At 38.7% G+C, this 27,722-nt stretch overlaps 1 protein-coding gene across 1 annotated transcript in view; it reads left to right on the forward strand.

Annotated features, from left to right (window-relative positions):
• Positions 1-15,913, forward strand: part of LOC149783753 (uncharacterized) — a 40,685-nt gene extending 24,772 nt beyond the window's left edge. The window contains exon 3 of the mRNA XM_089932900.1: positions 13,581-15,913. Coding sequence (XP_089789026.1) covers positions 13,581-14,338 — 758 coding nt within the window. The 3' untranslated portion in view covers positions 14,339-15,913. The remainder of the gene's footprint in view (positions 1-13,580) is intronic.
• The last annotated feature ends 11,809 nt before the right edge of the window (positions 15,914-27,722 follow it).

The raw sequence follows: 27,722 nt of genomic DNA on the forward strand, positions 1-27,722 counted from the left end.
GGCATTTATAGGTGTTTCTCGTTGGCCTAAAATGTCTTTGCCCGTTTGCAGCAAGACATTTTTGCCTGCCCTCATGAAGGCTTCTTTAGGGTTTTGTTTGTCGATGATGACATTTTGGAGAAATTCTTTGTCTTGCGTCAGTGCCGCATCTTTCAAGGCGTGCAATCCGCGTGTCACCATCGGTTTCAACACTGGGGCCACCGAACGAAAGGCCGATTTTAACATATCTCCTAAGCCGTGTCCTCGCTGTCGAGCAACCCCTCGGTACACTGGATACATGACTTACTTACGAGTCGTGAGAGAACCGTTGTCGAAAATGGAGTTTCACCGTGACTTTTCCTTTGGTGAATGGAATATTTTGTCCCAGATCTCCTTTTATAGCAATGTTGACCGTGTCCAAATACGACTTGCTGACAGGCAAATAGTGAGGATGGACAAATTCGCGGTGGACGTGGTAAGTGTTTCCACCTTCCTCGTCAGCGCCCGTGGCAGAATCTACTTTGAAAGGAATGACACGCAGTAACGGTACGGAGGTGTGTCCCACCACGTTATACTCCACCACATCGGAGTACACAAACATCAAATTCAGTCCTTGGTTCAGTTCTACCGGGGCACGAAATAACTTGCTAAAAGACTCGTTGTCGTAAACGATGGGTAATTCGTTTTTCTTGATCATGGTCTTTCTCATGTCCATGTCTCCGCCCAACATGTCAAACAATTCAGGACAAAATAAAATGGACATGATTTTACTCCGTTCAAATTTCATCAAGAAGCGACGAGCTGTTTTGTGGTACTCCATGGTGACACTTTTGTTGACATGCTCCAAAGCTTTCAGAAACACGACATTAAACCTGGAGGTTATGGTGCTGACCAAATGTTGACCACTAAAATAATAGCCTGGGGGAATGAACAAGTGATAGGTGGTGTACTTTTGATTTTGTGTACGGGTTTTCTTGTCATATTTGACATTGCTATCCATCCACTGTTGCATTTGCTCGTCATGAACTTCCACATCAAAAAAATTTTGATTGGGAAGGACATTGAGGACTTGGGTCGGGTGAATCATTTCTACTAAAGCCACTTCCCAATGGGCTTCGTGATCTAACTGGATGGCTTGAGGTAATTTGGCCGTGTAATAGCACAACGTGTTCTTGGGAAACACCTCCATGGAACTGTCACTGGGTAAGGTTAAGTAAAATTGGTTTTGGTGACTCATAATTCCAGAGTTCTGTGGCTGTCCGAGGGGATATTACTGGACGTCAGAGGCGTGTCTCCGTCTAAAATGGGGTTCTGGTTGTGGTTGAAGTGGTGACTGGCACTGGCACTGGACACAAGGTTCTCGGGGTTCCCGTTCGAGGTGAATTTCAGGGAGGGATTAGGAAGCAGGTAACCGATGCAACTGCTCAATAAAATGGTCCACAATTGTTTGTCTCCTTGTTGCAAACTCAAATTGGCGATGGCTGCCCCGATGACACAATACACAACGAAGATTTGGCAGAAAAAGACGATTTGCGTTTTAGGCACACGTTCTCCACACCACACCCACAAGGGTTGTTTTTGTAAATCTTGCACAGAAGAACTAGGTGAAGGAGGAGTGGTCGAAGTAGCTGCGTCTACTGTGTGAAAGGGCATGATGGTCACTTCTTTTTATAGTCGATGACTTGCGATGCGTCAATCCAAGAATCAAAACTGGGTGGATATCCTTTCCAACGTACTTTGACTTCTTTGACACGTCGTTTGCCCACTTTACGGGTTCTGCGTTCGAGAATGCTTTCGATGTCGTACACGTCGTCTTCTTTATTGGTGACACGTTGTAACTCGGGCAAATAAAACGTTCCTTTGAGCACTTCTCCGTTCATGTCTTCCAATTTATAGACGGCAGGATGACGGCCATGCACTCGTCCAGTGACGCGAAACAATTCGGTCGTCCAGTTAGGTAAGTAACCTTTGTCGAAAGTGCGTTTGGTTTTGCCAATGCGCACCCAATCTCCTACGGCCAACATTCCACTTTTCTCGGGGACAGCCCTCGTCGGGGACGTACCAAACAGACGCTCAAACACCAACACTTCGTTGTCGGGAGTCACGTCTTGCGGGGCACGTCCGATGCTTCGATGGTAAGATTGGTTGTACGCTTGCACCAGGTGCGGTAAGATGTCGATGTACTTCAGAGTGTGGTGATGCGTAAAATATTTCCACATGCGTTCTTTCAAAGTACGTTGAAAACGTTCCACGATGCTGGCTTTGGTTTCGGGATTCTCGGTGGTAAAAAAATGAATGTCACGTTTCTTTAATTCTTTTTGGAAAGCTTGGTTCAGAAATTCGGTGCCTTTGTCCGTTTGCCATCGAAGAGGGTGACGACCGCTTTGTTTCAACACCCGTTGCAGGGCTCGCACTAACTCGCTGCTCGATTTGGAAGTCAAGGGTACGACCCAGGCAAATTTGGAAAAGACGTCGATGACACAAAACAAATATTTGTAGCCACGATTGTAGCTGGCCAAATGAGAGACATCGGCTAAATCGGCTTGCCATTGATGATCGATGCCTTCCACTCGGGTGCGACTTCTGGCAAACTTGCGTCGAATGGGTTTGTGTAAAGTGTAGGTAGCTTGTTCTTGTAACCATCGTTGCACTTGAGGTAAACGGAGACTTTTCAGTCGCGTTTTGGCAGCACGATACAATTTTTGAACTCCTGCGTAACCTGCAGGATGGGAGGGATCGTAGTAAATGCTGGCTAAGACTTTTTCCATTTTTTTTTTTGTGTTGGTTGGTGTGTTAATAAGACACCCACTCTTGGAGGATGCTACTCTTTTTTTCTTGGGGTATTTTCTTGGATTGCAATGCTTTGCGTGTGCGGCCAGCAATCGGTGTCGAAGAGGAGAAGGATGTCTGAGCGGGAGATATCAGTTCTTGTTTCACTTCTGTCTTCACTTCTGTCTTCCCTTTCTTTTTCTCTTGTGAGGAAGAAGGGGTGGCCATCATCTTTTTAATCCATCCAATTCTGGAGGTAGGTGGTGTTGTTAACGTGCGTACTTTTTCTGGTGGAGTTTGAAACCCTTCCTCTTCTTCTCCTTTTTCTGTCTTGGTCACGGGTACTGGTGGTACTGGTACTGGTACTGGTGATGGTGCTGGACTTTTCATCAAGGTCTTAAAATCTTTCAGAGTGGGTAGAGCTGTTTCGTCTAAAGCTTTCTGGTGAAAGAGTTGCAGTCGTTGCAAGAGTTGACCGTACTTTTGCGATTTTTCTGTTTCGGACAAATCTTGGCGATCCATCAAGGACTGCAATTCGTGTTGTAACTGGGACATCTCGCTCAAATGGGGATTGGGAGGTAAATGCGGGGTGTGTTGTTCTTGCCACCGATGGTATTCCATCCATCGTTTGTAAGGTATTAAAGCTAGTTTTCGTCCTTCCATGGGGTTGTCAGGGGTCGATTCTGAGATCTTGGAACTTCCGAGGCCTTTTTATCTTGCTCCCACCAGTCCAACATGGTTCCCAAGACTCCTTTCAGTATGGGGCCTAACAAGAGAGGTAAAATACCTCCACGTTGCACTAACATCTTCTTTTTTTGACGAATGGGAATTTTCTTTTGAACCATTTGGCGAAGAACGTGACGATGTTTGCCTAAGCATTGTTTCTGGTGTTTGGACAAAGGGATCGTGCCTTTCAAAACGTTCAAACAACATTCGCACACGGTATCGATGACCTCTTTGGAGGCTGTTTGAATGAGTTTTTTTCGTAGGGGTGGAGAAGCTTTGGACAGGACAGATAACATGTCCCCATGTTTGGCTAAACGTGGTGGCAGTCCTTTCCTTTTCTTTCCTTGGGGTTTTCTGGAGGGTGACATCTTTGAGTCTTTAGGAGCACCCAAAAAACACTGATACCCGACTTGGTCACAGGCCTTTTTTATACTGGAACGCGTCGCCACTGATTGTCTTTACGTCGTATTAGTTTGAGGACAGGCATGACACGTCGTGCAGGGGTACGTAACGGACTAAATCGAGCCAGTTCTTGCTTGGACAAATCCAGCAAACTTTGTAACATGTCCGATCTTTCTTGAACTTTGATTTTGGGAGAAGGTACTTTGTGAGCAGCAGCCACTGCCACTAAATTGGAGGGTCCTGCCATTGGGGAAGTTCTTTTGGGGGTCATCAACGGAGAAGTTCTTGGTGTGATCAACGTCTCCAAGTACTCTTCAGTTCCTGGTGTCATTAACGGAGAAGTGGACAAACGTGAAGCTGCCGAAGACGCAGTCACCGCCGTGGCAGGTCGTGGTTTGCGAGTGAAAGGTTGCGTCCTGGCCGAAGTGCCTCTCTTGCGACTAGTTTTCTGCGGACTTTTCTTTTTCTGGGGGCTTCTTTTCTTTTTCCGGGGTGGTGGTGGTGTCTGGTCAGAGGAGGGTCCTGCCACTGGAGAAGTTCTCCTTGGGGACCGGGTCTTTTTCTTCTTGGGGCATCGTTGGACTTTTGTCTTGGGGATAACTTTGGGGGCATTAGGATCCCATCTTAAGAGTGAGCGAATGATGACCCCTCCTAGAGTACCGCTCCCTCCAGGTTTCAAAATGATTTGTTTTTTGGTTTGAGTGTCGATGCGGGGATCGGCCAGTTGGACCAAAGCGACTTTGTTTCGATCGAAAAAGCGTTTGGTTTGATGAGGAATCTGAATGATTCCTTGGAGTAATTGACGTGCCGTCACCGTGAACCATCGTAAGACTTCTTTGAGACTAGCTTCTAAGACACGAGCTCGTGTTTGTGGATCTTTTTCTCGACTGATGCCATACAAGGCACGAATCAATTTGACGGGAAGATGCGACTGAAGGGACGTCATGTTCGCACTGAGAGTGAGACAGACGAAAAAGGGTCTGAGGTTTTTATAGATTTTTTATGGGGAGTGAGATGAAGTCGAGGACGGAGACGTGTACAGGACAGGCCCTCCGTCTTGGCACCAGTGGTGAAACAAGTGGGTACGAAATCGCAAATCCTCGGCAGTCGTAGGTTTCAAATCGACGAGTAAATAGGCGTGTGGAGTTTGAGTGGCATCGTCGTACGCCTGAGTCAACCAATACGTTCCTAACTGTTTGGCTAAGACTTGCACTTGCGATTTATCTCGAGGGCTTTTAAACAAGACCACGTAATGCGCATTGAGACTGATGGTGCGATGGGCTTTACTTCGTTGAAACAAATTTTGGGTGATGTAAACGACACTGGCATTACGGTGATGCCCTTTGCGCGTGAACCACAGTTTAATTTCTTCTTCGTCTTCTCCTAACATGTCGTCGAAAATGACCAAATGGGTTAGACGGGAGTCAGAGACGATGCCATCGTCTTCTTTAGGAATGCCTTCCACAAACACGATGGAATCGCCTTGACTTTCTCGCAAGAGGCTGTACGCCGATTGCCACTCTTTGTAACACCACACGATTCGTTGAGGGGGTCGATCGATCAAATGATGTTTATGTTCGATCAAACGTTTGACGAATTCGGTTTTGCCTGAACCGCTAGGTCCAGCAATGAGCATGTTAAAGGGATGGCGAAGATACAAAGCCTCCCAACTGGCACGATCTAAGTGTTCGTCGATGACTTTGACAGTAGAGGAAGAGGGATCAGAGACAGCAGAGGTAGCCATGGTGTGAGAAATGTCACTTGTGACACGAAAAACAAACAAGACAAGAGTTTATATACTTTTTCAGAACACGTTTATTGAATGTTTTTTTCAAACATGAATACGAAAGACAAAAAATACAGAAAAGCCAAAGGCTTAAGTACAAGAATAAAAGGCACATGATAACCATGAACGTGGAATAAACACAAGTGTCTGTACAACATGTTTTGGGTAAAGTTCTAACCAGTTCTATAGTAGGGGTAAGGTCACACAAGTGTCCTCCCGAAAGGGTCTTTCAGGCCTGTCCACGACAGTCCTGTCCTGGGTGACGGGTTCTTCTGGCACCGTCACTAACACAGGTTGAAAAGTAACTTTTTTCCTTGAATAACTCTCGTGCATACTAGGCCACCTTTTGTGTCCAAGCCTCAAAACCCTGGTCTCGGTGATGTCCAACATTTGACTCCTAACCAATCTGGTTTCTTCTTCGTCAACGACATGGTAAGTTACTTCAATGAACAATGAACTATCGATCTTGCCTAGGGTTCCTTTTCATATACAGACCAATACCGACGTGACCGTACGGTAAGGTGAAGTGATTGGGAAGTCGCACTCGCTTCTGGTATACAATTTGATAGACTGTTTCCAAGGGTCGACTGACGATGTGGTGAGTGGGTAAACGTACAATCTTGTTCGGTTGATAGGTGGTCACTTTAAAGTTTCCATCCTTTCCCGATTGCAAGGCTTCTTTCAATACCCCAAAGTTGACCACTCGACTGGTACGATGATTCAGAGTCAGTCCTTTCACTTTGCACGTCGTGTGCACTTCTCCTTGTTTGTCCCGGTATTCGTAGCCGCAATTTTTGGGACCACCACTGACGAAACTTAGAATCTTGTCGTCGGGATGCTCGTCTGTCCAGGCTCCTAAACGGTCTCCTTCGATGTCAGGGTGCTGTTGACTGGGGTGATGGATGTAAATGCAACTGTCCGTGTCAAAGTACAGGACGCGTTCTTCTAACAGTTCTAAAGCTTCGTACAATTTTAAGCGAGCATGAGCTGTCACGTAAGCCGCAATGATGACATTTCCAAAAGGGTCGTCTTGTACAAAGTCCAGATCTTCTTCGTAATTGACCAAGATCAAATCCTCTCGAACGACGTCCACGTGTTTCATGTATTTGGTTTTGTCGTGAATCATCTGGAAGTAGCGGGAAGGTTCTATCAAATATTCCGTCTTGGGTAAACACGGTCGCTGTGCCATTTTACCCCACAAGCAATTTAACATCACTTTGGCAAACGATCGCCTGCCTTCGTTTTTTTCGATGTGGTCTAAAGAGATGCCTTCTTGTTCGTAGTATTTCTCTTTGAATTGTATTTGGTCTTCGGGAGTGTGACACCAGGAAGGATAGCCGCTGGCTTCTTGCTTCAGTTTCAAAAAGGCATCCACGTAGTCGGCGAAAATGCCTTTCTGAGTAGGGTCACCCTTGTGATACTGTTGTGTCTTGGGAAAGTGGCAAATTTCGTACACTTCTAACAGTTGGTATCCCATGTCCAGAGCTTTGAACAATTCCACGCTGACCCAGGTTCCCGTCAAGGCACGTTCTTCCTGGCTGTGATGGCAAGGTTGGTCCTGGTTGCACGTTTCGGCACAAGTACGGCACAAGGGAAACATCAGTTTGCCTTGACAATGGTGAGGTAAGACGGGATGGTATAGGTTCGTGGGAGGCAAAACTTTACACTTGATCAAGCCTTCGTATTGTCGAATGTTTTTCAGGTCGATGTGTTCCGTGAACAATTGCGGGTGCCCTACAGGAAAGCGACAATATTTGCACACGTAGGGATACAGCGAACACACATCCAAGTATTTGATTTCTTCTCCTTTCTCTTCGTCGGCTTGGTACAGCAAACAGGTGGCATTGGTCCTTCCTCCGTACAAACTATCCCTCGGGTTCAGCGGGTCCATGAACTGGTAACTTTCCACGAGGCGTTTAAACTCGGGATCGGTTTTCATACGGTGATCGTATTCGTGTTCCCACATTTCCACCACTTGGTATCCTTGCTGTTCTAGCTTTAGGCGTCGCTGACAAGTGTCCTGGTACAGGTCTTCCATGGTCCGTTGTAAAAACTGATTTTTAGTGTCACGGTCAGGGTAGCAGACGGGACATCCGTGAAATAAGCAACCGTTAAACTCGTACACGATCTTGGGGTTTTCTAAGTCACAGCCATCGACCGAATACGTTCCGATGGTCTTTTCGCCTCCTCCGTTGCGGGCATGCTGAATCCATTTGTCTTCCTTGTCGCACAAGTAATGTAACCAACGTAGGGCTTTGACCGAGTATTGACGCTTGACATAGTGGGTCGTTTGAGGACTGATGACAGCCACGGTGTTTTCAGGCATGAATCGTTGGCGGTACACTAAGGAACACGATTTGGCAATGGTGCAAGCTTCTTTCAAAGGATCGACCCCTCCGTGTTCCATGAACAGTTCTCGAAATTTTCCACAGCAACGTAATATGTCCACGTCGGAACGACAATACTTTAACATTTCTTCCTGAAAGTCGAAAGGGTCCGAAGCGTGAGCTTGGTACCAAGCGTAGAAAGCTTCTCGTTGTTCGGTACGCATGTTGTCGGGGTCGTAATAGTGAGCCTCAGGCAAATGGGGTAGAACAGCATGTTGATTGGCTTCCGTATTGAAAAAGTGTGGAAAGTACCCTTTAGCCATTTCTGTCATTCCAAACGTTTTAGGCATTCGGCTCAAAGGCATGGCCAAGTAACTCATCGAATCTTTAAACTGTACTTGTCCCACTTGCATGAAAATGATTTTGGCTCCGTTCAAAATCACTTTAGGACGTTCGGTGCCATGTTCCGTATAGTACCTCAAAAGAAACTGTCCATCGTATCCGGAGAAATTGTGAGCCATCACTGTGGCTTGACGATGACAATCTCCGTAACGTTCGATGTCCTCTTGGCTCCACGTCTTGTCGATGGGGTCTAAGACCCATTGGGCAAAATCGGCTAACGTGTTTGGTCCCCGAAAGATTTTTTCACGCCCTCCGGGAATCTTGCTGCAGTGAGGGCAATGACTGAAGATAGGTTCTTGAATGCACTTCTCGCACGCTCGATGAGCCACGCAGAAATTAGGAATGTGAATGCCGGTCTCTTGCATGCATTCGAAATCGAAAAAGATGAAATTGCCTTTCTTCTTGTGACCGTCCTCTTTCTCTGGTGAGGGATGGTATTTTTGCACGTAGCATTCGTGTTCCAAGTCCACGATGTGGTGACAAATGTGACATTTTTTCTTTCCTCGACATACGTGTGCCTTGGCATTGTTGGTAAGTATGCCTTGTCCACAGGTAGGGCACAATCTCAAGAGTTGACAAGCACATTTCTGCTGTGAACCTTGCGTCTTCAGATGTTGCTGGTAACAGGCAGGGCTGACAAACGTACGCAGACAAGTTGAACAAGGCACTGGTTCTTCGCTCAGACAGGGTGGAGAGGCCAAACATCCTGGGCATTTCAATCCACAATGCTTGTGTTGCTCTCGATTGTTATAACCATAATCACATTTCTCACAATAATAACCGTATCCCAGGAATCCAGTGATACTGGTAATGGTATCGAAATGGTCATCGTGATGATAGACATGAATGTATTTTCCGTCCTTAAAATCTTGGCCTCGAAACAACAGAGGCCCGCGCATTTCTTGAGGGTGCACTTTCAAGGTGTAGCGTGGAGCTAGGGCATCTTGCAATTTTTGCATCTCAGGAATGCCACAGGGTGTGTCTTTGGACAGTCCGGCTTGTTGTAACAGGAGTTCTGCTTCGTTTCGTTGTTTGGCTCGATAGGAACGTTGAATAGTGTTCCAGGTTCTTTTCCATTCTACCGTGTCGTTCTTGTTGGCATAGGTTCGTCCCACCACGATGGCTCGAGCTAAACACATCTGGTCTTGACGGTTGTTAATTCGGACGAGACTTGTTTTGATGTTGCGAAGGTAGTCCACCAATAACATCTTTTTGCGTCCTGTCCCTTGAGGAAGAGAGACGTGAGCCATTTTCAGTGTGGCTTTACCATCGGTGATGTCAAACTCGTCATTAGATTGTTGTACGTGTTGAATCTTGTCCATGACTTTGGAAGGGGTCAGTTCTGCGGGTCTGCTAAACTCGATCCAAACAGGGGATTTCAAACCGTCGTGATCTATGGATAGTGTCAAGCGATCGTCTTCTTTGGGTTGACATTGTCGCTTGAGTGCAGTGAGCAAAGAATCCCACATCTCGGTGATAAACCCTTCTGCTTTCTCTAAGGGTACGTCGGCCTTGAAATCTTTAAACTTCACCGTGTAGGTGTAAGCCGTGGTTCTAAATTTTCTAGAGGAGCGCTTTTCCGTCTCTCGAATGGAATAGTATTTTTCAGGGTTGACTAAGGGTGACGAACTTGGTTTAGAGGGTTCGGATTCTGGTTCACTCATGTCCTCTTCAAAATCACTGGCATGAATTTGTGCCAAGATTTCAGCCCTGGTACGAGGCGATAGATCACGTTTCTGCCTCTTACTTTCTTCTTCTTCTTCTTTCTTCTCGAATGAATAGGATCGTTTCATCTTGAGTGCAAAACGTCAAATGACTCAAGTTCAAACACCATAGACTAATTTATAGTCATGGCAAACCAGCGCGTATATAAAAAGGGTGTGTCTTGTCCTTTCACTATTCATTTCACTCTCAAACCGAGCACAACGATGGAAGAGACTACCCAGATGGAACGTTTCGTCAGAGCTTTGCGAGGGGTCATTAGAAAATTCTCTTCAGACCAGCCGACGGACTACTCTCCTTCCTTTCGAGATAAGAGTCAGGATACTTGCTATATCTGTCAGAAGAAAGGGCATTGGTCTTCAGAGTGTCCAGACCGTCAAAAAAGAAAAAAAACAGGGGCTAAAAAAGACAAAAGTCAAGATACCTGTTATTATTGTAAAGAAAAAGGACATTGGTCTCCAGATTGCCCAAAAAAGAAACAAGAGGAGTCAGAAGAAAAGAAGGATTCTTCGGAAGAAGAGAGGGATTCTTCGAAAGAAGAGAGAGATTCTTCAGAGGAAGAAGAGGAAGAAAGAAGACAATTCTATTTAAAAGAAGCAAAGAAACAGGAGAAGAAAAGAAGAAGGGAAGAAAATGAGGTAAAAACGGTGAAGAAATTCAAAAAACAGAGAGACTAAACAAGGAGAAAGAAGAAGTCAATGAACTTTTAATTAAAGTGTTCTGTGGTGAATTGTGAATTGGATTGTAAAAAAATGGATAAAAGAATACATGAATGATATAAGGTAAGTGTCTTTGAGGTTTGATTTTAAAATAAGAAGCTACACTCACGCACTCATACACAGACACGTACTATAAGGGTAAAATGGGTGGGGTTTATTTTTGAGTTATTGGCAAATTGAAATTGTATTTCTTTTCGAGAAATGTGGGTGGCCCTGTAAAGGGCCTTTTTATTTTGGTGTAGGGGTGAGTTTAACCAATCAACTTTAACTGCCTTAAGCCTTTGCCACGGCCAAGGCCTACTTCTGATGATTGGGTTGAAATCACTAAGGGTGGTACGACAGGCTTAGTCACAGGGTTGGCGTGTTTAGCTCGGGAAGGTCGTATTCTCTTCGGTCGTGATAAAGAAGTCTGATACATTTGTTTCAGACTTCTTAACTCCGCTAAAATGTCCAACAGTACCGTAGCCGTTTGATTTTCACCCTCTTGTTTCTTTGCTGCTACTTCTTCTTGCTGTTGTTGCTGTTGTTTTCTTCTTACCTCTTCTTGTTGCTGTTGCTGTTGCTGTAGGAGAAAAGCTTGTTCCGCTTCCTTTTGTCGTTGCATAAATTTCTCCAATTCTTCTTTCTGTCTCTGTCTAAAATTCTCAACTTGCGGTAATGAAGAAGGTAACGAAGGTTCCGGAACAAATTCTTGCGAGGTAAGAAAATCCACAAAATCCCAATGTACCTCTTCTGAAAGTAAGTCCGGGTTCCCTTGGGCAGTCTCCCCTGCTGGTGCACCCCAATGGATCGTTTTCTGAGTTTCCGTCATGTTGAATCACTGTTGCATAGATTGACTGCACACAAGCGCTAGCGAATCTATATAGACCAACTGACGTCACAGACTACTCTCTTCGGATTGGATGCGGGCTGACTGAATTTTGTAACGCGTGTTTGGATTGGTGAATGAACTCAATCCGTTTCAATCCTACCTCTACCTATAAATAAGCGCAGTTCAGTGCATTGATTCACTTGTTCTCGTCGCTTCAAGATGTGGACCGATGTGCAATCTTCTACGCTTGTGTCTTCCATGATGTTCCGGACGGACATACCCATGTATGTCCGATCCAAGTGGACCGTTGTCCACAGGACAAACACCAGCCTGTGGATACGTAGGATCTACGTTGAAAGACAAGGATGCCTGAAAAGAGTGCTGATTTACGGACCAACAGTGAGACGTAGCCTAAGGACAAGAAGAAGACCAATGCGGTACCCTTTATGTTAATGAATACATTAACATAAACCCAAAGGCCCTTTTCAGGGCCAGCCATATTTCTCGAAAAGAGATAGCCTTTCAATTGCCTAAATTTAAATTTAAATTTTAAAAAAAAATTTAAAAAAAAAAAAAAAATCCCATGTTCAATTCCCCTTGTCCCTAAACAAACCCAAACTCTATTCCCCCATGTTAAATTCCCCTTGTACGTAGAGTGACCCACGATTTTTCGCCATGTTAAATTCCCCTTGTACGTAGAGTGTCCCACGATTTTTCGCCATGTTAAATTTCCATTGTACGTAGAGTGTCCCAGGGGTCCCTGTAATGCTAATTCCCATTGTACGTAGGGTATCCCACTTAACTACTGTCCAAGAACCGAGGAGGGTCTAAGTCGAATTTTACGACACTTAAACCACCGTGTTAACACCATGATCGTCAGAAAGTACTGATGGTGCAACTGATGGACAGTGGTTTAAGTAAGATATCATTAATGTGTACTTTAATAACCGATTGGTTTAGTGTTGTTGGCTGGGTCGGCTTCCTTTGATTTTGAGCATTCAAACAAAAACATGGCGAAAGTGATTAATCTTAGCAGGTGTTTTATTTGTGGAAGTGTTGCTTTAGTCTTGTTGGCTGCGTCGGCTTCGATTGATGTTATCCACTTGGTCTAAAGCACGGTGTAAGCATTGAACTTGCCAGGTCCTTGATTTGTGCTGATACAGGTGATAGCATTATTTTAAACATTAATGTGGCCGCCGTTTGCGTCGGCATATTTTTATTCTTTTTGTGTTCTTTACTTTGGTATATGCAGATGTTAAACCAGGAGATTAAATGCCTATTAATATGCAAAATGTGACAGGCAAAACCACGTATTTAAGTACCCACGAAAATGCCTGTTTTTACAAAACCGCGAAAATTTAGCGCAACGAAAATAAATGATGCTACATTTCCTTATCTCTTGCATTCAATACTTTTTTATTGATAACTTATGCCGAAGTAGTAAATACTAAAAAGCCCCTAAAATTATTGGTCTGAAGAAAAAGTAAAAAAGGTGTGAGATGGATACCGCCGGTTGAAGATATAACGTTTTAATTGAAACAGTAAAATATTGAAAGCATAGCAGTCGAAGATTTATCGAAACTGAATCCCACAAAGAGAATTCCAGGTCAGTCCCTGAGAATTACAACTACTGCTAATGATCAATAATTTTGGTTTCACAATAATTTAGCAATGCTAATATTTTATTTTAATCAGAAGCATGGACATCATTATCGTCATCGTCGTCGTCATCATCATCATAGTCGTCGTCGTCGTCATCATCATCGTCGTCATCCACAACAACAACGAAGATAATAATAATAATAATAATAATAATAATAATAAATACAATCCGGAATGGTGTCATACATATTGAACACAGTATTGCTTCTTATTGCGTTTAAGTACGGCCATTGGTTCCAAGCGCGGATATTAGGACTGCTAGGAACTGTCTACAGGAATTTTGGTTCCTAGATCAAACGTGTGCTACAGAACCCTACTCAATCACATGATGGAACTTGCTGGAGAAAAAACATTCAACTGTGAAGTATGTGATACAAGATTTAATTGGAGTAAATCTCTGGATAGGCACATGATGATACATACAGGAGAAAAGCCTTTTAAGTGTGAAATATGTGATAAAATGTTCAGAGACAGCGGAGATCTAACAATCCACACGAGAACACATACTGGCGATAAGCCGTATAAATGTGAAGTGTGTCATAAACGGTTTAGTCGAATTGGAACTTTGAATAATCACATGAGGACACACACTGGTGAAAAACCATTCAAGTGTGAAGTATGTGAGAAAATGTTTAGGTTGAGAGGAGATCTTAATAACCACATGACCGTACATACTGGAGAAAAACCATTTAAGTGTGAATTATGTCATAAAAGGTTTAGACTCAGCAGAATTTTGTATGAGCACATAAGGATACATACTGGTGAAAAACCATATAAGTGTGAAGTATGTGATAAAATGTTCTGCCACCGTGCAAGTCTAAGAAAACATATGTTGATACATACTGGAGAAAAACCATTTAAGTGTGAAGTATGTGATAAAATGTTTAGCCGGAGTGGAACTCTAAATAGACACATGATGATACATACTGGAGATAAACCATTTAAGTGTGAAGTGTGTGATCAAAGGTTTACTCAGAGTGGAATTTTTAATGTGCACATGAGGACGCATACAGGTGAAAAAACATTTTTGTGAAAGTATGTGAGAAATGGTTTAGACATAGTTCATGTCTGAATGTTTACATGAGGCCACATACAGAAGAAAAACCAATTAAGTGTGAAATTTGTGATACAAGGTATTAACACATTGGACATCCAAATCAGCACATGAGGATGCATACCTGAGAGAAAGCATTTCAGTGGATAGAATGTGATAAATAGTTTAGATTGAATGTAATATGGAATAAGCAAATGAGCCCACATGATTAGGAAAAAACATTTAACTGTGAATTATGTGACAGAATGTTTCGTCAGATTGGAATCTGAGTTACAATGTGTTCTACAGGGAATCCTATGGGACAAATACCTCAGATTTTAAATGTTTAATTTTCATTTCAAATTAATTATAGATCACTGATCTATTATCCTATCTTCATTAAATAACATTTGGAAGAAAACTCAGTTTTCCTTTCAAAAAATGTCAGATTGTTGCATTTACTGAAACTCGTGTAAAAGGACACAAATTAACTGATGATTTCTTTTATTATGCGAATAATAATTAAGATCAACCTATTACAATTACATAATGAACATAACCATAATCAGGATAAACATCTGTATTGTTAAGATGAATATATGTCCATTTATTGTGTACTCATAATTGATCAAGTAACAACTTCAGACATTAGGAATTTACAATAATTCTAATGGGAAACATTTTCTTGGAATATTTTTAAGATGTTTGTGACATTTGCAGTTGGCATAAAACAACAAAAGATACAACATTGTTTCATGTTCTATTAAATTGGTAGTAACAGGGTAGAAAATATAACTCATTTAGCAAGGACAAACAAAAATTTATTTCTCTATTTAAATCAAATAATTGGCTTCCCCCAATGTCAGGTTTGGTGATGGAAATAGTTACACCACATCTGTTGATAATTTCTCTACTTAAATAAATTTATACCAGGACAAACAAGCTTCAGCTTCTTCAATGCCCCTTAATTTGGAAGCTTTCTTGAAAATTTTGGCTACTAATAGTCAGTCTGATATAATCTGAAAACAGAAGTATTTATGTATAGCGCTGCGGTCATACTTGGGGGGGGGGGGCACCAGGCAGATGCCCTCCCCACTTAACAAAAAAAGGTGTTTTCATGTGTTCTTGTTTCCCCCATGATGTGTGTGCTTGTTTAAAAATTATGTAAAGAATTTTGATCAAAAGTTTAGTTTATAGTTAAATTTTAATGGGGTATTTATTGAGTCCTAGTGTTTTCTAAGGGGTAGTAGTTTGAAACATGGGTCTCATCCCCATTTTCAGATTTCCTCTCCTTGATTTTTAGTGATCTTTGCCAGGGATCTCCTATGTTCTGTGTATGCTATGTGTATCAATGCTATAGTGTGTGCATGTTATATAGTCTGCATGTAGGGACAGAAAAACTTTTTGTGAGATTTTTCCCAGTATCTTAATATATATTTTTATATTTACTTTTCAGATTCATTTGTTTGTCCTGGTATAAATTTATTTATTTTTGAAATTATTTGCAATTTAGAATTTCTGCAAGATGAACTGTGTACCATAAGTTGAAATTAAAATAAAGCCTAGTGTTTTATGTGAGTGGCTATGGTGTAGCATTTATCGCATTAAAGTCAGAGCCTATTTCCAAAATGAGGCAGGCTGTATTCGAGTCATGGGTCCGCACTTTATTTATTTGTGTTTCTGCTGATTCGAGTTAAGGATCCTCACTGCTATTTAATTTATAATCTAAAAGAAGTTCCAAAATGGTTTATAGACTTGTTAGTTGGTTAATAGAGGGTAACTTGTTAGTCCGCATGTTTTTGTTGTATTATTTACTTCATGTGGGTTTTTCTGATACTATTTTGCAGGCCTATCCACTTCGCATAGCGCCTTATGACATAGCCCTGCAACGTCTATGCATCGTACTTTATCCACATGAAGGTCACCTGTTTCCCTCCTAATACTAAAATATTTATATTTTGTATTTTGTTAGTCCTTTTCTATTGAGTTACCCATTATATTTTAAGAGTGTTGGTTAGAGAGAGAGAGAGAAAAAAAAAGGGGGAAAAAAGGGAATACTAAGATTCTTAGAATTTTTAAGAAGTTTAGTTATGTTCAAGGGGAGTTGGAGCCATATTTTCGAGTTGAGGGATGAGGTGTTATATGTTTAGGCTTGAATAAACAGTAACACAGAAAGAGTGAAAATAAGAAGCTTTTTTAAAATTTAACAAATAATTTATTTTCCTGGAAAATTCTGTAAAAATGAAAAAAGGAGAAGAACTTATGGTTTCACGAATCAAATCCAAAAATAATCTAAGAATAATCCGCAAATTAAATTGCAAATGTCCTAGCAATAAATGTTCTAATAATGTCAAATTCGAATCCTGATGTAAAATCCAAGATGGATGAAGATGATGTATGCTGTAGTCAGTACTGTGCTTATTACAGTTCCTTGTAGTAATACAGATAATGGCACTCCAGTGTTGGAAATCCAAATACATTTGTAAACAATGTCTTTCCTTGTGAGAGCACTCTTTAGAATATTTACAGACAAATAACAGAAATAATCCTTTTTGAATCCAAGTAATTTGAAATAACTCCCAACAAGTAATTTGAAATAACTCTAAACAGCACAACAGAACACTTTAACTGCCCAACTTCTACTAAAAATCAATTCTCTAAAACATTGAGTTAGATGGGCTTTCTAAAACATCAACAAGGGTCATGTGATCATCCCCTGGAAGTTTCTAGAAGTAAATATTTGTCAGACAGTTGTCAAAAATCATGTCCACCCAGTGTGACCCTGAGAAAACTAATCATTTTCTCTAAGAAATAAAAAATAATTTGTTTACATCTTAAACCCACGTAGTCCCATCATGACCTTGACAACAACCAATCATTTTAAAATAAATAGAACTTTGTTTACTAATTCTGAACCCAGGTCAGAATTTAGATGAACACCTGTTGTTTGTAAACTAACAGTCAAACTCAAACAATTTTCTGAAAAAGTATCATCTGTAGTGAATAAATTTACATGACAATAGCATGTAAGAAAAATAAAAATTTAAAACTGACAAACAAACAATTAAATCATAATAAATATATATTAAATCAGATATATGTAGCAGAGGTAAGGGCTCCAGCTTGCACTCTAGCGGTGGCATGCCCCTAGTGAGCAGCAAACCAAAGCCTCTCCTTCTACCCCTCTCGTTCCGGTTCAACACCCCTCCCTCCTTAACACTTTACATTTAATGTTGTAATTTAATTGAATTATAAATTATAAAGAATTGACAGATTTTTAGTTTGTGTATTGGTTTGCAAAATCCGGAGGTAGTTGTGATTTAATAGTTTATGATCATATTGTTACAAAACCCAAACATTGCTTAAAGTAGAAGTATCCGGTTAGTCATGAAAACTTAATGTCATTTGCTAAAAGAATTCTAGAATGTTTTCAAATAAAGTTCGTAAACTTTAAAAATGCAATTTCGAGGCCATTTATTTACATAGGTATTAAAACTTGAGATTTTGAGTTACTTTTTAAAATCCAATACTAGAAAGTGTAGCTGTGGCTTTTTATATTAGAAAATTTATTAAAACATTATTTTTAACCATGATGAGAGAGATGAAACTGGGGCTCCAGCGCATGCTTGATGGAACGCACCCCTACATGGACGGTAAACCGAAGCCCCCTTCCCGTCTATCTACCCCCACCCCACCGGTATAATATGAGAGCATCAACTACTTTATTCTTATTACCTGATGGCAGGATAGCATAGTTTTAATAATATAATCTATTATTTTTAAAATTACCTTATTTTCATATGTTACATCCACATATAAAATAATGTTTCTATGATATTTATATGTTTTTTGGCATATTTCCTTGATATGGTTTGTTTTTCCTCTTCCCCTGTTGCATAGTATATTTGGGTGTGTTCTTCTCTCCTTCCCGTGTGTGGATAGCATATTTCTTTTTTCTTTCTCCTTCCCGTGTGTGGATAGTATCTTTTGGTTTTGTGGATAGTATATTAAGGGTTTTTATTTTCTTCTCCTTTCCGTGTGTGGATAGTATATTTTGGTTTTGTGGATAGTGTATTATGGGTTTGTTTTTTCTCCTTCCCATGTGTGGATAGTATATTTTGGTTCTCTATGATGATTGTTATTAACCTGTTAATTTTAGTTTTGTCACATTGGGCTATCGCATGTAGTTAGGTCAAGTTTGCTATTTTGCATAGCGGAAATTTAGGTATTGTTCTAATCATGTGACGTCTTCTTCGCCCGTGACCAAGGCTTGTGTAAATATTAAAAAATTGGACTTTTAAAGACCTTATTTGTGCCAAATTTGCCGAAGTTTGAGTCCATTTTATCCCCCAATTATCCTGTTTTACTCTACATTTTAATTTTTATATTTGAGTAAATATATGTTTTTGCTACTTTTGCACGCTCCATGATGCATAGTTGCCATAGGCCAGTTATTTGCATTGTCTTTAATCTTTTTAAGTTCTTTTAGTTTTCTAGTTCATTCTTTTTACCAAAGAAAACTCCTAGACCTTTCACTTTATCTCTCAGGAGGTGCGGAGGCAGGACTGGGTGGTTTCTGCGCCAGTTACATATTTTTAGTATCTTGGTTTTGTCATTTATTTTGGAACCAGAAATTTTCAAATTCTTCCTGTAAATAAATGTAAGATTTAGCATCTCTTATAACGTTGGTGCAATCATCAGCATGTTGGAGCATTTTAAATTCTTTGAGATTAGGAATTTGAATACCTTGTATTTGTGTGCTATTTCGAATTTTATGGCTTAGAATTTTTATTGCTATATAGCATTGACAGTGGGCATCCTTGCCTCACTGATCTTTGTATATCAAATTCTTTTGTGCATTTCCCATTTACCTGTACACGTGAGGTTATTCCCGTGTAGAGGATTTCAGTCCACTTACGGAAATTTATCCCGATGTCAAATTTTTGAAGTACTTTTTATATATAGTTGTGTTCTAATCGGTCAAAAGCTTTTTCTTGATCGAAAAGTACCATGACACCTTTCTATCCTGTTTTGTTTATATAATCAATTATTGTTTTTATATTTAAAATGTTACTTTGTATGTCCCTCCCTTTTTTCCCGCAATTTTGATTTACATTTATGATTTTTCCTAAGCCTGTCTTTACCTTGTTGGTTAATATTCTGCTTAAAATGTTATAATCTGTGTTTAAAAGCGAAATTGGCCTCCAGTTTTTAATATCCTCTCTATCACCCTTACCCTTATAAATAATTGTTATGATTCCGTCCAGTATTGATTTTTACATCTGTTTCCTTTTGCTTAAGAAAATATTATTGTACAAAGCATTTCGGACCAGCGATAGGTCACCGTGGAATTTTTGATAGAATTCCGCGGTGAGATCGTCCTTCCCTGGTGATTTCTTCTTTGTAAATGCAATATTGTTTTATATTTCTTCATCAGAGATGACATCATCGCATATGTTCTTATGTTCTGTTGACATCATCTCACATTCGACTTCATTTAGGTAGTTATCGATTGTGTCAGGATCAATATTTTGTGTTGTATATAGATTTTTAGTATAAAATCAGTAGATAAAATTTAGGATATCGGATTTTCCTGGATATGTTACATTTCCAACTCTATTTTTTTCTAATATTTCCCCCCCCCCCTTTCCGTAATTCTTCCCGTTGTATAAGCTGTGGGCTTTTTTAATATATATATTTATATTAAGGTAAATTTCCCTGCCCTGATTATATTCCCATGAGTTTCTTCGATTTCTTTTATATTTTGTGCAATTATTTTCCTATCTTCCTCATTTGTTGTTATACTTAAGGTTATTTTTAGTTGGTTTTTATCTTTCTTGAGTATTTCTGCCCTTGTATTAGAATACTGGATTGCTTTTTTTATTATGTCTTTTTAAATATTCTATTGTTTTGCTATGTCCACAGTTCCATCATAAAAACTTCAATTACATTTTTTTATATCCACAAATTCTGCATCATTTAAAATTCTGTTGTTTAATTAACATTGTCCAGGACCCCACTTACACCTATTTCTAATTTTTTGTTGAATATAAACCATTTTGTGATCAGATAATTTAAAAATCAGACATTATAGCGTTTTTATATATCAATGGATTGAAATTTGTTCCGTAAAATCTATCTATTCTGCTTCCCTGTTTGTATTCAGATGTGTGTTCGCGTCGAACTAGGTTTATTTTCATATATATATATATATATATATATATATATATATATATATATATATATATATATATATATATATATATATAAATTGTGTTTGTTAAATAGGTTTAACATTTCAGATTTAAAAAAAAATCATTCACTGTTAAGTCAGTTGTCCTGTCAATTTCTTCACCTACCCAATTAAAATCCCCCTAAAACCAATTTTTCCATTGAAAACTTTAACAAATAGTTGAATAAGTTTTCAATTACAGATTGTTTTTTACTTCTTAGCTGGAAAGTATACGTTGATTATATGCCAGTGATATATCTTAATATCTAATGAGCATCCCTTAAAAAAATTATCCTACATTCATTAATTTCCAACTTGAGCCCTGTTTATTTTTTATGATTATGGCCACACCTGCTCTGGTGTCTTCATTAATTTAATCACTACAAAGAATTACTGAATTTATTTGTCTTCCAAAAGGTATTTTTTATTCCGGTGTAATCCCCATTATGAGTTTCCTGTAGCAAAATCACGTCAAAGTTCGTTTCTGTGGTTAGTTTTTCTATCCCATTGCTATTGATTGTCGCAATTTGGATGTTTATTCCCTCAATTTTTGCTACACTTTACCAGGTGCCGCGTCACTTAATACGAATTTTGCTATTCAGAACAGTGTTAGAATATGTATTGGTTGTCTAAAGTGAAATTATTCTTATCATTTTGGAACGCTCTGGTCTATTTCCAGAGATTCATTAGATCTCTGAATTTCCTCCACTGGTATTTCTTCGATTACTGTGTTAAAATCATTTTCATTTTATATGTCTGTTTCGTCCTTTCTCAATTCCAAATCGTCTTTTACCAAATCACTGTTCTTGTCGTTGTCTTTGTCCGTGTTATTTGTTTATTTAATTTTTATTTTATTTTTTGTATTTTTTTTGTTTTGTTTTTGTTTTGTCTAGTCATGATCATTGTCCTAACCGGCGGAAGGATGGTTTGTTGGGTTTTGCTTATGACAAACTCATTTCCTTTTCTAGGGAGGGGATCTGGGATGAATTTGTCAGTTTTTCTGTTCTTTTGGGCCGGTGTCGATGTAAGGCGTTTCAGCCCTCTCAGATCGACCAGCCTTTCTTCTGTTTTTGGTGTCCTTGAGTTTCCTCCTCCTCCTCCACATGGAGGAGGTAGTAGTAGTACTGCCATAAGAAGTGGGTGATAAAGTTGCCAAAAAAATGAAACCTTCGCCTTTTCCTGTAAGAGAAAAGAAAATGACTTTGTCCCGTGATTTGTTCGATGTACATTGAGTGACCATAGATTTTGAGAAACTGGGGAAATACAGTAATGGCGGCTATAGGTGGAAGCTAGTAAAGTGAGCTCTGTAGATTTTGGCAGTTATAAGTGGTTATTTTTACAGTGAAATGGTTCATACTTGTTGGGATTATGTGTGAATATTCAAGGAATGCAGGACATACAACATTATTGGTAGATCTTAATCAGTTTTGAAAAAAAATATGTTTTTCCATTCAAAATTCAAAATTCAAATATGATGGAATAGAGATGGAAGTTTAGTGGTGCAGTTTTGAAACATTCCCTATCTGATCTGTTTGACTCATTTACTTACTTCAGTGTAGTTTGCCTTCAATTGTAAGAATTGTTTGGCACATGGTGAGTAATAAATGTCAGTGTCACAACTGAGTAGTGAGAAAAAATTAGTCCAAACAAGATTATCTACAAGTATGAGTGGAAAGAAAGATCAAGGCAAGCAACAAATAAAAACCAGATTACAGAGTGGCACCCTAATGGAGACATCTGACACAAGTATGAGTGAATCAACCTTGAGTACAATTCAGCTGGACTTGGATGAAATAAAGCAAAGTCTCAGAGGGAGCATTTCAAAAGCAGATTTTACATCTGCTATTGCTGACCTGGTGAAAAAGGATGACCTAGCAGAAATTGTTACAACTATTGTGAGGAAACTGTTAGAGAATGTGAAGGAAGATCTGAGAAAGGAGATAGTAGCAGAAAGTGAGAGGGTAATAAAGGAGAGGACAGGAGAGTTGATGGACAGGGTGGATTCACTGGAATTTGAAAACCACCAACTGTTAGAAAAATTACAAGAAGTAAAGAAGGAAAATGATAAAATGAGGATTGATATGAAAGATTATGAGAGGAGATCAAAGCAAGCAAGTGCAGCTTCAAACCAGTTCGAACAATATTCAAGGAAGCTGAACATAAAAGTTTTAGGGCTGGAGGAGGAGGAAAATGAAAATCTGAGAGAAAGAATTCCGAAGTTGGTGAAGGAAGTTACAAAAATTAATTTAGATAACAGGGACATAGTGGCTGTGCATAGGATTCCAGGTCGACAGGGACAACCAAGGCCAGTGATTGTCAAATTCTGGAGTCTGGATTGTAAACTTCCAATTATCAAGAAGCGGAAGGAGTTTCTGCAGTACAAAGGAATTAGACTGGTAGAGGATGTAACCAGGCTGAATACTGAACTTATAAATAAATTATCTAGGCATCAAGAAATTGACAGGGCATGGTACTTTAATGGATCTGTGTATGGTAAAACCAAATCAGGAAAAAGGATAAAATTTGACATCTGTGATGAAATTGATGAGAAAATTAGATTATAAGTGTAATAAGCAATTCTGTGAACTCATGAAATTGACCGAATAGGTATGTGAACTTTCGTTTTTATACTCCTTTTTCTACTCTAGTTTGTTTTAATATTTTGTTTATAAGACACTTCTTTCCCTCACCAATTTTATCCATAATTTATATGTCTGATGATTCACTGGTCCACTGTTATATCTCTCCCTAATAAATTCTCTCACTAGTTTATAAATCATCTTTCACTCTTATACTCTCATATACACATTTACTAAGTTGTTTACTCACTTTTCTCAACATTACTCTTCCATGATAAATCTCTCAGTCTCACATTTTTTGCTCATACATTCAATCACCCACCACTTCCTTGTATGCGCTCTTTCACTCTTCCTTTTTCTTCCCTTTTACCCCTTTTTTCATTCATTAAGTTGTAATTTATATCCTTTTTAATCTGTGCCGTTTGGTTTACAAAACTATCTCTAGCTCCAGAAAGGTCTGTCAGAGGTGCATAAGAGTTATCACAAATGGAGTTGTTTCACTTGTTGTCCATAGTATCCTGTATCAATGTCAAATGCAGCCAAAGCTACAGCCTTTACTGTAACACCATGGATGATTTTATTATGGATGTTTGTATTCTGTGTGAGTGTGAGTGTGAAAGCCATGCATATGATAAACTCAAGGTGATAATTACTTCATACATTCCTGTACAAGAATATGTATGTGTAAAATTTCTGCTGTTTTCATGGATAATAAAATAAAAATTATATCTATTAATGTTAGAGGCCTGCAAGGTTCAGTCTTAAAACGAAGGGATATTTTTCACTGGGTAAAACAAAAGAATGTATCTATAATATGCTTGCAAGAAACTCATAGTACAAAGAACGATGAAATATATTGGGCAGCTGAATGGGGATACAAATGTATATTTAGCCACTGCTCTAGTAAGAGTGCTGGGGTTGCAATATTTTTTAGAAATACTTTTGAATTTATAATTCATAGAGAAAGATGTGACAGTCAAGGGAGATTTATTATTTTAGATATTACAATTAATGGCAACAGAATAACCCTCGTGAATTTGTATGGTTATAATGATGATAATCCTAGCTTTTTTAGAAAGTTAAAGGAGGAGACTTTATGTTTTGAGAACTCATCAATTATAATGTGCGGAGACTGGAATACTGTTCAAGACTTAGATTTGGATACTTATAATATTTTACATGACAAACACCAACAGTCTAGGGCAGCGATTCAAGACCTGAAAAACGAATTGGAATTAATTGATCCCTGGCGAAATTCCAACCAAGACTTAAAGATGTATACCTGGAGGCAAAAATCTCCCTTGAAACAAAGTAGACTAGATTACTTTCTTGTATCAGATGACATTCATATGAATACAGCAGATGCATGTATCTTACCAGGGTACAAGACTGATCATTCAGCTATTGTTTTGAGTGTGGCGTTTTCAACGTTTCCAAGGGGAAAAGGATATTGGAAATTTAATAACCAACTGTTGAGGAACATTGAGTATACTGATTTGGTCAAAAAGTGTATAACTGACACTGTAAATGAATATTATGTAGGGGGAAATAAAGATGACTCTCTCCATGTTTCTCTTTCCTGTAACGACCAAATGTTCTTTGAAATTTTGAAAATGAAAATAAGATCTGAAACTATAGGTTATTCTATTAGGAAATCAAAAGAGAAACGGGAAAAATTAAAGAAAATTGAGCAGGAAATAATAGAAATTCAGGGGGGACTGTCGAATAACATAAATGGGGAAATTCTGGAAAATTTAGAGAGAAAAAAACAGAATTAGAGGAATCTAGGAAAAAATACATAGAAGGTGTTATATTAAGATCTAAAGCTAGATGGTATGAATTTGGGGAAAAAAGCACAAAGTACTTTTTAAATCTTGAAAAAAGAAACTATGTTAATAAGACAATAAAGGAAATTATTTTAGATGATGGGACAAATATATCTGACCAAATAGATATTTTAGAAGCACAAAAACAGTTTTATATGGAATTGTTCAAAAGTAGAATTGCTCAGCTTGATGATGAGGCTATTCATGAAACTCGAAATAGATTTTTTAATCACAATATTAAACTTAGTCGAGAGGAAAGAGAATCATGCGAGGGTCTGCTTACAATTAATGAATTTGGTATGTCTCTAAAACGGATGGAAAATGGAAAAAGTCCTGGCTCGGATGGATTCACTGTAGAGTTCTATAAATTCTTTTGGAAGTCTCTGGGGGGATTTATATGTAGATCAATAAATTACGGATATACTGTAGGAAAACTTTCAGATTTTCAGACTCAAGGAGTCATCACCTGTCTACCAAAGGAGGAAAAAGACAGAAGATATTTTAAAAACTGGAGACCTATATCACTTTTAAATACTGATTATAAGATTGCTTCGGGAGCAATTGCAGCTAGGATTAAAAAGGTTCTTCCATCAATAATCAGCGATACTCAGAAAGGATATATGAAGGGTAGATTCATTGGAGAAAACACCAGACTATTATATGATATCATGGACCAACTTGAGAATGAAAACAGATATGGTTTATTATTGTTAATAGATTTCGAAAAAGCCTTTGACTCAATTAACTGGATCTTTGTAGAAGAAGCTCTACAATCTTTTAATTTTGGTGATTCCATTTGTAAGTGGTTTAAACTGTTTTGTAATGACTCTAATAGTTGTGTTATAAATAATGGACATATGTCATCTTTTTTCAGACTTGAAAGAGGATGTCGTCAAGGAGATCCCCTTGCACCTTATTTGTTTATCATTGGAGTTGAGATTTTAGCTATAACTTTAAAGCAAAACGTGGATGTACGGGGAGTAATCTTTGACGCCAGTGAATATAAATTGGGTCAGTATGCCGATGACGCTTTTATTCTTCTTGATGGATCTAGTTTTTCTCTTGAAGCAACTATGAATATCTTGCAAGGTTTTTCTCTATTATCGGGACTTAAATGTAACATAACAAAAACAAAAGCTATTTGGATTGGAAACAGGAAATTTTCTAATGAAAGAATATGTCCCGAAATGGGCCTAATTTGGTCCTCTTCTAACTTTACACTCCTTGGCATAGAATTTTCTCCAGATTTACAACAGATGGTGGAAATCAATTATATGAAGAAACTAACAAAGGCAAAACGAATACTGGCAAGCTGGAGTCAAAGACATCTATCAATAGTTGGTAAAGTAATTGTTGTAAAGACTCTTGTTCTGCCCATATTCATACATCTTTTTTCAGCACTTCCTAACCCATCAGCAAAAGTTGAAGCAGAACTAAATCGCATGTTATTTAAATTTGTATGGGGTGGAAAAGTAGAGAGAATAAAACGTGATATACTAGTTTCCCCAGAAAACGAGGGAGGACTAAATATGATACACATGTTTTCATTCATTAGGTATATTAAGATAAGATGGGTTAAAAGATTGCTGGAAAAGGAAAATGGAACGTGGCAGAACTTAGTCAATACAACTATACTCAGAAATAAAAAGGATATTTGGAATTTAGGGAGAAGGAAATTAGAAGAATTTTGTAAGTTCATTAAAAACAGTTTTTGGAGAGATGTAATTTTGGCAGTATCTAAATGGAAAGAAGAACCGCAAAATCCTAACGAGTATCTATCCATGAGTATTTTAAATTTTGTCCCCCCTAAAATGATCTATCAATACAAATCCTGGACAGAAGCTGGTTTTGAAATTCTGAACGATCTAGTAGATGTTCACGGTAATTTAATACCTTTTGAGATAATAAAACAAAAAACTGGAAGCGATGATTTCTTGAAATACTTCTCCTTAATATCCAGAATTCCTAAAGCATGGAAAGATGCCATAAAAAACCACCTAGTACATAATAATTTTGATAAGCAGGAGGATAAAATAACGAACTTGCGAAAACAAGATTCACTCAAGTTTATTTACAAAGATCTTTTACAGGAAGCTAAAAGGCAACACACTGCGAAGCAAGAAACTTGGATGCAAGTATTAAATAAAAATATAAGTAGTGAGGAGTGGTCTGATATATATAGCCGGGCAAAATGCTGTACCAAGGATACCAAGTTGATCTCTTTTAACTTTAAATTAATCCATAGAATAATCGCTACTAATGATTTTCTTAAAAGAATTAACATATTTGATGACAACAAATGTACTTTCTGTAAGAGTGAAACTGAAAGTATTGAGCATCTCTTTTATGACTGCAGTATTACTTCACAGTTTTGGTACCGTTTTATTGAAGTTTTTGCACCTTTTTGCCCAAATATTGTACATCTGTCCAAAAAAGAAACATTTTTAGGAAGTGAACAACTGGACAGTTTGGGTAATTTTCTGCTTATTTTGGCAAAATATTATATTTATACTTGCAGATTCAATATGAAAAATCCTTCTATTTTTGCTTTTAAGCAAATAGTTGCAATGCATAAGAACATTGAAAATTACACTGCCAAGGTAAATAAAAAAGAGGACCAATTTCTTCAAAAATGGACCTCAACAATGAACATTTAACTTGTCTCTGACTTGAGGGTAAACAGGAACAAAATACTGTAATATCACAAAAGCCATGTCACCTAGATTTTGTGCCATATGCATGTGTAT

The sequence above is a fragment of the Sinohyriopsis cumingii genome, chromosome 14 (assembly GCF_028554795.1).
Source record: "Sinohyriopsis cumingii isolate HCF-2022 chromosome 14, ASM2855479v2, whole genome shotgun sequence".
In the NCBI taxonomy this organism is placed as follows: domain Eukaryota; kingdom Metazoa; phylum Mollusca; class Bivalvia; order Unionida; family Unionidae; genus Sinohyriopsis; species Sinohyriopsis cumingii.